This window comes from Carassius auratus, chromosome 14, assembly GCF_003368295.1.
Source record: "Carassius auratus strain Wakin chromosome 14, ASM336829v1, whole genome shotgun sequence".
Classification (NCBI taxonomy): Eukaryota; Metazoa; Chordata; class Actinopteri; order Cypriniformes; family Cyprinidae; genus Carassius; species Carassius auratus.
This window is the reverse complement of record NC_039256.1, coordinates 14,407,507-14,420,495: the sequence shown is the minus strand read 5'-3', so window position 1 is coordinate 14,420,495 and position 12,989 is coordinate 14,407,507. Positions and strand designations below refer to the sequence as shown.

Below are 12,989 nucleotides of genomic sequence, written 5' to 3'. Positions count from 1 at the left end.
TTCCTCTCTTGCTTTATTTTATATATGGAAGGTTTGTACCTTTCTAAACAATAATATTAGTACTGAAAGTTGCACTAAAAGTACACACACACACACACACACACAAACTGTGTAGAACAATTACAATTATCATTCAGAAATTGTTAGAAAATTTCAAAGTCAGTAACAAAGAAACAGTAAGTAACACTGAAATAAAGTTAAATTCAGAAGTAGAAAAAAAACCAAAGTAGTGTTTTCTTGTATAATGTATTTCAGTAATCTTTGTTTTATTTACTACTTAAAAAATTCAAAGAGAAATATGTCATGCTTTATATGTTGAAAAACAATTATATATATATATATATATATAGGTACATCTCAATAAATTAGAATGTTGTGGAAAAGTTCATTTATTTCAGTAATTCAACTCAAAAAAGTTAAATGACCATGGTGTTGGTGTGCTTGACTGGCCAGCAAACTCACCAGACCTGAACCCCAGAGAGAATCTATGGGATATTGTCAAGAGGAAAATGAGAAAGAGACCAAACAATGCAGATGAGCTGAAGGCCACTGTCAAAGAAACCTGGGCTTCCACACCACCTCAGGAGTGCCACAAACTGATCACCTTTATGCCACGCCGAGGTAAAGCAAAAGGAGCCCCTACCAAGGATTGAGTACATATAAAGTAAATGAACATACTTTACAGAAAGCCAACAATTCACAAATTTTAATTTTATTTTATTTTACTGGTCTTATGAAATATTCTAATTTGTTGAGACAGAGAATTGGTGGGTTTTTGTTAAATGTGAGCCAAATCATGACAATTAAAAGAACCAAAGGCTTAAACTACTTCATTCTATGTGCATTTAATTTATTTAATACACGAGTTCCACAATTTGACCTGAATTACTGAAATAAATGAACTTTTTCTAATTTTATTTAATGAGCTGCACCTGTATATTTCTGTAACGCTTTACTTTGGTAATAAGTTCACATTAATTCTATTTAGTTAACTGCATTATAGTTAACATGAACTAACAATGAAAAATACTTCTAAAGTGTTTATTAACCTTACTTAATGTTAATTTCAACATTTACTAATTCATTATTAAAATCATTGCTAACATCATATAATGTGAGGTAAAATTAAAATAAGTTAATGAATGTTAACGAAGATTAATAAAAACTCTAGTTAATGCAGTAACTATTGTGGCCTTAATGTAAAGTGTTACCCATACTTTTCCTCCAAAGTGTATAATTGTCATCAATAACTTCATGTAAGTGTATTCTTTGCATGAGTTTCATGCATTCATCTGATGCCAAATGTTTTTGAAAATTAGTTTCAATAAATTCTAATTTTAAACTGAGTACTTTTCAAGCACTTTTATCTCTAAAATTCAAGGAATATTTCATTCCTCAAAATATTATCCAGACCTGTACCCACCATAAAGACAGAGAAGGACATGCATGGTCTAATATTAAAATGAACTGTTGATCAATATAAGTTTTTCAAAGGCCAGTTGTCAAGTTTTTACCTCCAGTCCCCACTAAAATTGAACATTTGGCTGCATTCTTGATACAACTCAAGTTCTGCTAAAACAAACAAACAAAAAAAAAAAAAAAAGTTGTTCCCTGTGAAAACATTTTCTTATTATTAAGACATATCACTCCAAGAAATAGACATACATCCGGAAGAATTCATTTTTAAAATGGTAGGAATTAAGATTTATTTTTTCCCATATGAACAAGTGGTTTGATTTTATTTTTCATTTTTTTTACAAGTACTATTTTTGTATTAATTTTTTTGAGAAAACTTGCAAAAACTTCTAGCATATTCCAAGTCAAGAATGAACATGAAAAAAGGGGATTTATTGCTGAATGTCAAATGAAAACTACACTTTCACCGTGTGAATACGACTCAGTTGCTGCGGTTACCATGCACCCATCTATCTGAACCACTAGAACATGCAGAGGGAGGGATGCCTTCACAGGCAGAGAGGAAGAACAGAAGCAACAGAGAGAGAAAGACAGGAAGAAAATCAATCGGTGAGACGAGCGGTGCTTTAAACAACTGTGCACACAGAATGAATCTTGAGCATGTGTGTCTGTATGTGTGTGTTGTAAGTGTGTGCATCTGCATGTGTGTCTAAGTGTAAGTGTGTGGGTGGCAGGTTTGTCTTTTCAAATGTAGTTGTAAGTTGCTGGGCTCTGGAAGTAGGGATTTACACTTTAGAATCCACCAAGTAGCACGTCTAGTAGCCGAACACGCATTGCTTTGAGCAAGTCTCCAACTTGCATACAGATGTGTCAAAAAAAGACAGCGGGGTTGGGAACGACCCCACTGAAACAAAACAAAGAAAAGCCAACAAAACATGGAGATAACATTCGCAGATAAACATATCTGGTTGTAACGTTCTCCGTAACGTCCCAGCATGATGCAGACACGAAGGGCAGTAATGGATCTGTTTTAGGGGCAATGCAGTTTTTGATGAAAAGTCCTGAGACACAGTGCGGCTTAAAGCTGCTGGCATAGGAATGGGAACATGTGGGAGAGAGATGTAGGTCCGTGTAGGCTAGAATCAGGCTGGATTGGTTCCTCCGCAGGCCAATGACTACATAAGGAAAGAAGGTTACAGTGCAATGAGCTTGTGTTACCACTAGGGGGGGGGGGTTAACCCTTTAGCGTTAACCCAGAGCTCCCTTTCGACAAAGCCAATATCCTAAAAAGAGTACAAGCATACGTATACACACACAGGCACACGTCGAAACTCACAACACGCACACACGCTCGAAACGCTAACCTGAAGACGAACACAACGCGAACGCACGAACGAAACGCGTTCCCACGCGAAACTGTGTACACAAAGACACGTACATATACACTGAGGTTTAACGATACTCTCACGCACACGGACAGAAGTGTAAACGCATTCATTGGACGCACAGACCACCGTTTCAAAAACCCTGAACACCAGGGCTAATACCGCAACCCAGCGTCATGCCCTGTGAACTCCTGCGTACCTCTGTTTCAATGGAAACAATATGCGACAACCAGTTGAGAGAAAGGAAAATGTAAAACGAGGAAACCAAAGACGAATGCAAACAGTGCTCAGATGTGCAAACAAATTGGCATCTGATGCAATTTAACGTCGGTTATGTGTGCGCGTGAATCCTAGTCATGTAAACAAACACCTTACACAGAAGTGATTCAATATTGCATGGTGTCTGAATAATATCACAGTTCAAATGGGGAGATCCTGAACAAATGAAACAAACGAACGAAGAAAAAACAGAAAAACATGTCTATAAAACCCAAGTCTGTTTTTAAGAAAGGCTACAAAAATTCAACTGAACCTCCCTCATCGGCAAACAGCAAAAGGCACCACAATATTATTCTATTTCTAACTCGTGAAAAAATTGGCACATAATTCTTCTTCGTAATGCTGTAAATCAAAAAAAGGAATTACATATAAATAGTTTTCCCCCTATAAAAAAAGTCTTTGCTGCTAGCTAGTAGACAATTTTTGCTGAAATGAAAATAAATATTTCATTTGTTTAGAATATCTGTCTGTTATATAAAATAAAAAATATTTCTCATAGGTGCAGGTCTATAGCATATCATTTGTTTTTCGCGCCTATGCAAGTTCGTACGTCCTCGCTCTCGTCTTTCTTTTTTAAAGGGGTGCATTGTCCGGTCTGGACCGTGACTGCGACAGTTTGTTGGCCTGCACATTTCCCCGGGAGACCGAGCGTCCCGTGTTGGTGAAAGTCCGTGTGTCGTTGGGTCGGTAGATGGTGGCCGGTTCGGTAGCGTTCATGTTCTGCATACTGAGGAACGGTGTGCTCTCGCCGTGGGCGAGGTCTCCGACCTCATCGTCCTCCCACTCGCTGTCCGACAGGCAGCTTTGGGAGCTGTAGTTCCTGGGGCCCGGCGTGTGCTGAGACACGTTGCCATTGAACCGTGACCTCCTGCGCCAACGGCGTCCGCTGCTGCTCTTCTTCGGCTGCTCTCGGGAGGACATGTATTCCTGCGTGGTCTCATAATCCTCGTCGTCCACAAAGCGGTATGGGCTGGACGGAAGGGAGCCCGTGCTCTCCGCCGCGTAATACGGGCGTCGGGATCGTCGGTAGCGGTGCAGGAGGGGCTGGTCGTCTTCGGGTGAGTAGGCTGCCATGGCGATGGCAGAAGCGGCAGGTGGCAGGGAAAGGGCATGGCTGGCGTTGGGCGTGGTGATCTGAAAGGTAGGCACCTGCGGGGGCAGTGAGGAGTGAAAGTCTACTGGAGATAGACGCGCCGGTGTGGTCAGAGCAGACACGTACCTGCGAGGATGCAGAAAAACATGGGGTGAGAGACGGGATAGAAAAATCTTTTAAATACACTCCACCATTAAAAACACTTTGGGGTCAGTGAGAAGTTTGATCAAAATTATTCCAGTAAAATCTGAAATATTGTGAAATTTTTACAGTTTAAAGTGTTTACTTTTTGAGTATATTTTAAAATGTAATTTATTCCTGTGATGCAAAAGCAGAATTTTCAGGATCATTACTCCAGTTTTTAGTGTCACATGATCCTTCAGAAATTATTCTTATATGCTGATTTGTTGCTTAAGAAATATTTCTTATAATTAAAGTTAAAATTGTATGTAGGAATGACAACGAGCGGTTGAAATAGGTATTGCAGTCCAAATTCAAAAAATTGGACGGTTTTGTTTTTTCACAGAGCCTCTCTTCCTCAGACTTGATTGATGACACCAAAAGGGTTGAGCGCACTTGACGATGAATTAAATACGTTGTGTTTTCCGCAAAACTGGCAACCTGGCGTGCTGAAATGCAATTATGTAAACTGGCTGTGAAAGGTTTCACAAACCAAAACAAAACAAAGACTGACATTCCAGCCTGGAACGCACATTTTCAAAGGAGAATAACTGACTGTAGCATTGTTTTTCAGATAAAAAGTATGTGTATAAAAAATTGCAGAAATATCTGCAAACATATTATGGTACTTTTATGCTTTAGTAGAGTCATAATTTTACATACAGCACCTTTAATATGTGATAAACATGATTTTTTATATATACTTTGGTAAATTGTAAAAATTTGAAATAGAAATCTTTCATATTTCTTGTTATTATCAATGTTGAAAAAAGCTGTGCTGCTTGGTATTTTTTAGAAACTATGATATAATTCTTTTTTTAGGATTCTTTGATGAATATCATGTTCAAAAGAACAGTATTTATTTGAAATACCACCATTGTTGATCAATTTAATGTGAAAAAGATACTGTATATTTCTTTTAAAAATCTTATGGACCTCAAACATATGAATGGTAGTGCACGTCTGCTGCATGGTATAATTTATATGAATTATATATTAGCACATTTAGAGCAATATTTATAGGGAACAAAAATAGTATTTGAATCAATGATTTACAATAAATCAACCAATTACAATGACATTAAATCTAAATTACACTAAATACATTTGAAATAAAATAATGCAATAATGCCTTATTTTATATAGCAAAATCATTTAACTAAATATTTTCCTAGAAAATCAGCCTGTTTTCCTTAATCAGCCTGTTTACATCAATGGTTACTGTTTACCATTCAACCAAAACAATTCATGAAAATGAAGCTAGCTTCTACTTTAGAGAGAGAAGACAAGTGTAGAAAAAGCAGAGCAGTAGTGTTTCGTTACACACACTGATACCTGTTGGAAAAAATATAGGAAACATGTTTTGAAAGGAGGTACATTTAATCATTAAGCAGATGCTTTTATGCAAAGCAACAAACAGTTCAGCTACTGTCAACACTACTAAACATTATCTGAGATCTGCTTATTGTGTGCTATGGTTCAACACCAATTATCAAATTCCTGATCAAATACTGCTTACAAACTTATTTAACCAACAGGACAATCAGCATGCTTTCATTTGACCACGAATATACTCAGTGTATTTTATCTGTGATGGTGAACACTTTTTATCTGCTGCTGTCATTTCCTTATCACTCACCTGTCACTGTGAGGTGAGTCCCGCAGGGAGTCGTAAGAGTCTCCGTACTGTAGGGGGCATTGTGTAGTGTTAGGATACCCACAGTATGCTGCTCGGCGGGCACGAGCCTCCATACACGCTGGGCTGCTGCATTTACTGGTGCCAACAGAGGAAGACAGTGCCCCCGACTGGCAGTCAGAGTGCATGCTGTCCGTCCGCTCCATACTCCATGTGCGCTCCTCGTGCCTGACACAAGTGGGAACAACACAAAGGGAAGTAGAATATAGAAAGTATATAAAAAGATAAGAATTTTTCTTTTGAAGTGATTTATTCATTATGCAATAAATTGGTTAAAATTGGAAAATGCCTAAAGACATAAAAACATTAACTCTTTGAGGAAAAGTATATGAATAAAAATATTTTTTCACACACACCAAAAAATGTTTTTAAAATGAATAATGATAAGAAATAGGTTTTCTATTAGCAAATCATCATATTAAAATAATTTCTGAAAGGTCATGTGAAAATTCAGCTTTGCATCGCAGGAAAAAAAATAAATGTTGAAATATATAAACAGTTATGTTAAATTATGTGACTAGTGTTTTTTTTTTTTTTGGAACAAATAAATGCACCTATATATATATATATATATATATATATATATATATATATATATATATATATATATATACATGGGAATCAATTAAATAAAAATCCATAATAAAAGTTTTTCTGTATATAACGTGTGTATGTATACTGTGTATATTTCTGTATATATAAATACACACATGCATGTATATATTTAAGAAAAATATATTCATATATTAAAGATATTTATATATAATAACAATTATATGAATATAAATGTAAATATGAGATTGGAAAAAAAGAAATATGTAAATAGTTTTGGCTAGTTAGGTAAATTCACAGCTAAATAGAGAGATGGACTAAAGATATAAAGATCAAGTCCAGGATCTAAATCTGGATATATTTGCAGATGGATCAGTCAGGGAAGAGTCCGTACCGGTGACTGGAAGCGTGAGAAGCTGTGGAGGTGTGGTGGGATCTTGACGACATTCGGCTGCCCGAGAAATTGCCCGATGTCTCTGTTCCGTGTCGTACTACTCGCTCAGTTGCTGGGACATTCTTAGATATATACTGCAATAAAAAGAGTAGCATGAGATTGTGTCGTTTTCACACCTGAGTCCTAACCTAAGTTTAATTACATTTGAAGAATGCTTAGTCATCAGTCATCTGTGCACCACAGGAAGCAGTTCATCACTATAATGTGATCAATTGCAATTTACATCTGAATTGCTGTAACATCCAGAAGAAACCACACTGCAGTTCACATAATCGGAAGCCTTTTCAGAAATACTGGACTAAGAACTTTCTATCTAATAAAAAATAATAATTATATGTTCTACACCAAAAGCAACATTAAATGCTTTTTTAAGGCAATCTGCCTGTGAACACTTATTTAACTTATGCATAAGATATATCAGCATACTGGTAAAGAGATGCAGGAAAACTCACATCCACCATGGGGATTTCCTCAGGACCGGGGCCAGGATGGTTGGGTCCGTTGGCCAGCATGCGGTTTGGATGCTCCGCACACATGTTCTGGTGCAGGTGGTTATGCAACTTCTTCCTTTGCTTCCTGAAAAAACATCCAATATCAAATCTGATCTGTGATTTGTACAATGACAGGACATACTCTAATTTTTAAAGCAGGAAAGTAATGTCAGATTTGATCAGTGTAATGCATCCTTCCTGAGTAACATTTTTAATAATAATAAAATATAAATAAAAAAAACTGACCCCAAACTTTTGAACACAAGTATTCTAAACAGATATAGTGATATAAATTTGCTTATAGTGTTTTATTTTTTAGTTATGCTTTTTAATTTAATGTGTGAAAGTGCACAGCTCTTTCTGGCAATCGCGAGAGTTCCCGGAGCTTACTTGGTTTTGCAGTATGCCACCACACACACGATGCCAACCACCAGCAGTGCCACGCAGATGCCCGTTATCGTCAGCACACGTTTTTGGTACAGCTCCTCAGCCTCTGAATGAACGAGAGCCATGGACAAGCACACACATATGCACAGACGTACACGCAGAGACAAACACACATGTACACGACGACCATTGAACACAAAGACACACATACATACAAAACACACAACCGCTGCATCAGTGGCAGCCTTTAAACCACGTCAAAACTAACTCATTCAGCCTAAACTTCAGTCTACATTTTATGTTATAGTTGTAAACAGTCATATTTGTCACTTCTAAACAGATTTACTTAGTTAAAGGGATAGTACACCTAAAAAATCATATTCCATCATTATTTACTAACCCTCATGTTCCTGCAAACCTGAATGATTTTATTTCTCTTATGGAACCGAAAAGGAGATGTTTGAAGCTTTAAGTCCAAGCTACAAGTTCCAAATAATGAAAATGAATGGGGACTGAGACAAGACTCAGTCAAGCAAGATTTTCAGTGAATAATAAGATTTGAAGCAATCGTAAAATATTGCACAAGATATTTGATTAACTTTTATGATGCTTTCATGGTGCTTTTTTGTCCTTTTTAGAGTTCCCATTCACTACCACTGTATGGAAGAAAGCAGCTTGGACCCCAATATGCAAATAGCCTAAAATATATGTACATATATTCAAGGGGTCATATAACATTGCTAAAAAGAACATTTATGTTGTGTATTCGGTGTTTATACTGTTTAAGGTAAAAAAAAAAAACACATTGTTTTCCACATACTGTACATTTATCGTTTCTCCTCTATGCTCCGCCTTTCTGAAACGAGTCGAATGCCTCAAGCGTGTTACGGAAACGTTACGCCCCTAAACATACTGTGATGCCGTGTGTCCAGGCACGACAAGACAAAACAATAAAACCCAATATAAATGAGGCATTTGTTGCATCCAGTGGGGACATAATTACTGGTTATCTGCATTTGTAATCGGAGAAATGGCAACTGTCCTTGCAAAGTTGTTATTGCCCCACTTAATGGAAACAGGCTCTGGCATTGTAGGCTACTCTCACAGTAAACAGTCCTCGTCCTCTGCAAAATTCACTGCACACATCTGAATATTTGGGTTGAACTGTTCCGGAAGAGTTGTGTCCTCCTTTGGGGGGACAAACAAAGTAGTTTCGCTTTCACAACTAAACACACAGCATTTCCACAACATGGCGCTGGAGGTAACAACGAGAACAAAAGTTACGCCTTCTTTCTTTGTGTGAACATTTGGCCGGCTTCATTCACATCTTCCCACATAGTGACATAGAGGTGTGGGGTTGTGTTTAAACAAGGCCGATTTAGGAGGGCAAGGTTAACTCTTAACTTTTATAAAGAATATCTCTTTGGATTTGAGACTTTAGTCTTTGCAACTTTACAAATCTTCTTCATGCACCAAGAGCTTGTAACACTCTAAAGAGAAAGCAAAACTTGAAATTGCATCATATGACCCCTTTTAACTTCCATATGTGAAATATATTGTAATATGTAACAATTTAATATATTAACATATATATCTAGTCCATATGAATATGCATGTTTAATACATTTCTGGACATATGTCACATACATGTATATTCATCCTAAAACCTAAAAAATAGACATGTATTTAAAATATTCTACAGATTTTTGTTGTTGTTGTTGCATATATCATATTTTAATAAGGTTGCAACATGTACTGTTCACATATATGATTGCTGCATAATATGCCAAATTAAAAAAATCATCATATTGTATTAACATAGTAAAGTATCAGTATTGGAATTTTATATATGTTATAAACTTACATCATGTGTGATAAAATTATATCTCACCTTACAGGTAACATAGCAATATCATAATATCATATATCTTGATACAGGGCAAAATATGTCATATATTCATTTCCAGACATTCTGTTAAACATCTCATTTTGTGTTCCAAAGAATAAAAGTCAAACAGGTTTAGAATAACATGAGGGTGAGTAAACAATGATTATCATTTTTTGGGTGAACTCTCTATTTAAATCTAAAATCCTAATTTCTAATAGGCACTGAGGTGCATCAGATGTCATTTTAAAAACACATTTCAGATGGCTGATATCAGGTGCTCGGCAGCATGGGAAGGGCACAGCTGTGGTGCTTTCTCTGTCTGCCAGGGTTTCACATAAAGCACATTACGCTGAAACAGTGGGATATCTTTTGGCTACCTCCAGGACTGAAATCATACTGTGCAACACTGGAAACTCAAATTATTGGGCTAGAAGTGTTTATAAAATGAAATCTCCACCCCTCTGAAAGCCCATAACATGCATTATTCTATATATATATATAGAATCCTATGACGTCTGAAGACAGAGCAGTCTGAGCTTCTAAGTCTTGCGTAAAGCATGCCTAAAGTTAAAACACACAAACTGCATTATAAGAGCTCTTTGGAGAGGGTTGTTCATAAAACCTGATTAAACTTCCCAAGCATTTTTGGGATATTCGTTTTTACAACTAAATGTGTTTTAAAATCAACATGAAATCAAAACTAACCCAATTACTTTCTTAATGCACATTCCTGGTCTTTTTCTGAATGATTCATCAGTGCACATAATTTTGAAGTAATAAATGTTTGTTTCATTTCTTCATAGTTTTTACAATAAGTAAATATTTAAATATATTTAAATACAAAGTAAAACATTTATCTTAATTTAAACTTGTAAAAAAGTTAACATTCAAATGTAATTTCTTTATATATATATATATATATTTACACACACACACACACACACATTTACATTTTTTGTTCCACTGAAATATTACAAATAGTAGCTAATTATAAATAACTTCATGTTGACTTTAAAAAACATAAATTTTGGCAAACCAAGGCTTTGATGAGCAGGTTTTATGAACACCATGTATACAGATGCCTTGAACACATATTTTTATATCTGGGTCTGATTTTTGAAAACGAGTATATTCGAAACATCCTCTAGGGTGCTGAACGTGGGCAGCAACAGAGGAAGCATACAGAACATGAAGGGAGGGAATGAGAAAACGGACGGGAGGAAGGAGAGAAGAGAATTGAGGGCCAAACAGTAGGGGGATGAGTGTGTAATAAAAGAGAAATGCAGGAGGGAGGCAGGGAGGGAGGCGGTTAAGTCAGACACTGATATTGCATTGCATGCTTGTTACAGGAAACAGAGATCAGAGTACACAAAGAGAGAGAAAACAGATAGCGAGATGTACCCAGACCATCAGCTAATGAACTTTAGTGGTGCAGACAAGAAGACAGGAGAAGAGATGGGCAACACTCATTTTACCACTCACTCGGCTCCCTGACACATATGTTGTTTGTAAATAAAAGGCTTATTTTTTTTATGCACTGCAAAAAAAAAAAAAAAAAAAAAAAAAAAAAAAAATTAATAAGGTTCTTAATTAGTATATTTATGCAGTTTTCCCGGAAAAATATAGCTTACAGAAATATTTGTATTATAATAGAAGGAAAAATTCTCAAAAAAATAAATAAATCCTTAAAACAAGATTAATGTACTTGAGAAACAACATTGTATTTGATATACACTACCTATCAATATTTGTAATGTTTTGGAAATAATTATCTTATATGCTCTTTTTAGTTATCTCTAATGCTTTTATAATTAGTACTACATATAACAAGTTATATTTCAAATAGATATAGTTTTTTTTACTTTCTATTCCTGAACAACAACAAAAAAGTTGTATATTATCATTTAATTGATAGTTATAAGACCCATTCTAAAATATTTTAACATTAAAACATATTCAAATAAAAGTTACTCTTAATTATAATTATATTTTACAAATTACTGTTTTTACTGTATTTTTGAAGAAATAAAAGTAGGTTAGTTGTGCATAGCAGACTTTTGACGGGTATTGTAAAAGTTGTTTTCAGGGAATATATTGTAGTTTACCCTATTGACAATACACAGTTATGTGAAAAAGTTAGGACACCCTACTGAATTCCATGGTTTTCTTTACGGACATAATAAAAAATTATCTTGTCCTTAGCAGGTCTTCAAATTTTGAAATTAAAACCTCAGACAAACAACGTCACACAACATATCACACTGTGTCATTATTTACTAAACAAAACTAAAGCCGAAATGGAAAAACCATGTATGACAAACTCAGGACACCGTATGATTCAATTGCCTGTAGATCGTTTTAGCAGCATCAGCATCATTCTGGAGGAATTTTAATGATTTGCTCTAGTTTTATTGAGGTTTGTGGGCATTTGTTTATACACAGCTCTCGCCACAGCAGCATTTCAGTTAGGATGAGGTCTGGACTTTGACTGGGCTTTTGCAACACTTTGATTCTTTTCTTTTCAGACGTTCTGTTGTAGATGTTCTTGTGTGCTTAGGATCATCGCTCTTTTGCCTCATCCAGTCTTGGCCAAGCTTTAGCTGTCGGATGGATGTCCTCACATTTGACAGAATACTTTGGTATATAGAGGAGTTCACAGTCGACTCCATGGCTGTGAGGTGCCCAGGTCCTGTGGCTACAAAACAAGCCCAAAATCATCAGTTGTTTGTGCTGATATGCTCTTTAGGTTTTCACAGGGTTTGTTAGGTTAGGACAATATTTGGCTGAGATACAACTATTTGATAGTCTGAGGATGCAAAAAAAAATCTAAATATTGAGAAAATCCTCTTTAAAATTGTCCAGATTAAGTTCTTAGCAATGCATATTACTAATCAAAAATTATGTTTTTATATATTTACGGTAAGAAATTAAAAAAATATCTTCAAGGAACATGATCTTTACTTAATATCCTAAAGATTTTTGGCATAAAAGAAAAATCTATAATTTTGACCCATACAGTGTAAATATACCTGTGCTACTTAGGACTGGTTTTGTGGCCTAACTTTGTCACACATGGCTTTTCCATTTTTTTATAAATAATTTATTAAATTTGAGTTTTTGTTCAAGGTACAGATTTTTTTTGTCCTGATAGAGAAAACCATGGAATTA

At 35.7% G+C, this 12,989-nt stretch overlaps 1 protein-coding gene across 4 annotated transcripts in view; it reads right to left on the bottom strand.

Moving 5' to 3' along the window:
* Positions 1 to 1,673: 1,673 nt before the first annotated feature.
* nrg2b (neuregulin 2b) overlaps positions 1,674 to 12,989 on the bottom strand; it is a 73,876-nt gene continuing 62,560 nt past the window's right edge. For 3 of the 4 annotated variants that reach the window (XM_026280198.1, XM_026280199.1, XM_026280200.1), the window contains 5 exons: positions 7,937 to 8,039; positions 7,508 to 7,631; positions 6,996 to 7,129; positions 5,993 to 6,217; positions 1,674 to 4,299 (listed from right to left, as the gene is read on the bottom strand). In XM_026280198.1, coding sequence (XP_026135983.1) covers positions 3,654 to 4,299; positions 5,993 to 6,217; positions 6,996 to 7,129; positions 7,508 to 7,631; positions 7,937 to 8,039 — 1,232 coding nt within the window. In that variant the 3' untranslated portion in view covers positions 1,674 to 3,653. The remainder of the gene's footprint in view (positions 4,300 to 5,992; positions 6,218 to 6,995; positions 7,130 to 7,507; positions 7,632 to 7,936; positions 8,040 to 12,989) is intronic. The other variant, XM_026280201.1, reaches the window with a different exon arrangement.